The sequence below is a fragment of the Arachis ipaensis genome, chromosome B01 (assembly GCF_000816755.2).
Source record: "Arachis ipaensis cultivar K30076 chromosome B01, Araip1.1, whole genome shotgun sequence".
Taxonomy (NCBI): Eukaryota; Viridiplantae; Streptophyta; class Magnoliopsida; order Fabales; family Fabaceae; genus Arachis; species Arachis ipaensis.
Window position 1 is genome coordinate 125,241,008 of NC_029785.2, and position 879 is coordinate 125,241,886.

General features: G+C 37.3%; 1 protein-coding gene across 1 annotated transcript; it reads right to left on the bottom strand.

Annotated features, from left to right (window-relative positions):
- Nucleotides 461-814, bottom strand: LOC107613341 (cortical cell-delineating protein-like). Its single transcript, XM_016315304.1, has one exon. The coding sequence runs from the start codon at nucleotides 812-814 to the stop codon at nucleotides 461-463; it is 354 nt and encodes a 117-aa protein (XP_016170790.1).

Here is an 879-nt window from a genome sequence, read left to right on the forward strand (position 1 = left end):
AAATAGTACAAGGAAGAACCAAATAAATAATTACGAATAATTCACATTATTTTCCACGGATAATCAAAATGTTATTAGTTGTCATATATATAGTCAATTCAATCCCTAAATAATTAAAAGCTCTAGAAAATAGAAATTTCAGAAATATATAAAAAAAAAAGAATAAGTAAAGCAATTATTTGTTGAACTAATTAAGAATCACAAAACTTGCTTTAATTTATTAATTATTATACCACTGCAGATCATTGCTCAGTACATAATGCAACAACGAGTCGTCTTAGTAGTCCTTCCAACATACGAAAATGACAAATAAGCAGGAAGCTAATGCCTAATATCATCCATATTGTTAAACATGCAATAAAAGAAAAGCGACAAAAGAAAATTAAAAGAGATGCAGGCGATGATGACGATCACTTATTGACACTTCATAGATCGGCGTAGTGCATGCATGCATGTAAATTTAATTATCAGGGCACTTGAAAGAGGTGTCCCTCCTACAGTTGTTAAGAATGATGCTTAAGGAGAGTGGAATGTTGAGGTGGATGCCGAGAATGTTGGCTTTAAGGGCAGTGCAAAGACATAGAGCGGCTTCAAGATCAACCAGGCCTGCAATAAGGCTACAGCATGGCTGCTGTGGTGGAGACCCTGCACCTATGATCAACACTTTGGCGCACACTGCTAACTTTAGGGTATCAATAGGACAATGATGGCTCCCCGAATTCCATGAGGGCTCTACGGCGGTAGAATTCACCGTGGTAAATAGAAGGAGGAGGAGGAAGAAGGACACGGGTGTAACATTCTTGTTGGAAGCCATTTCAATTTAGTTTGAATAGAGAATCTGTAATGTATTGGTGTGGTTTGGAGGTGAGAATTGAGGGC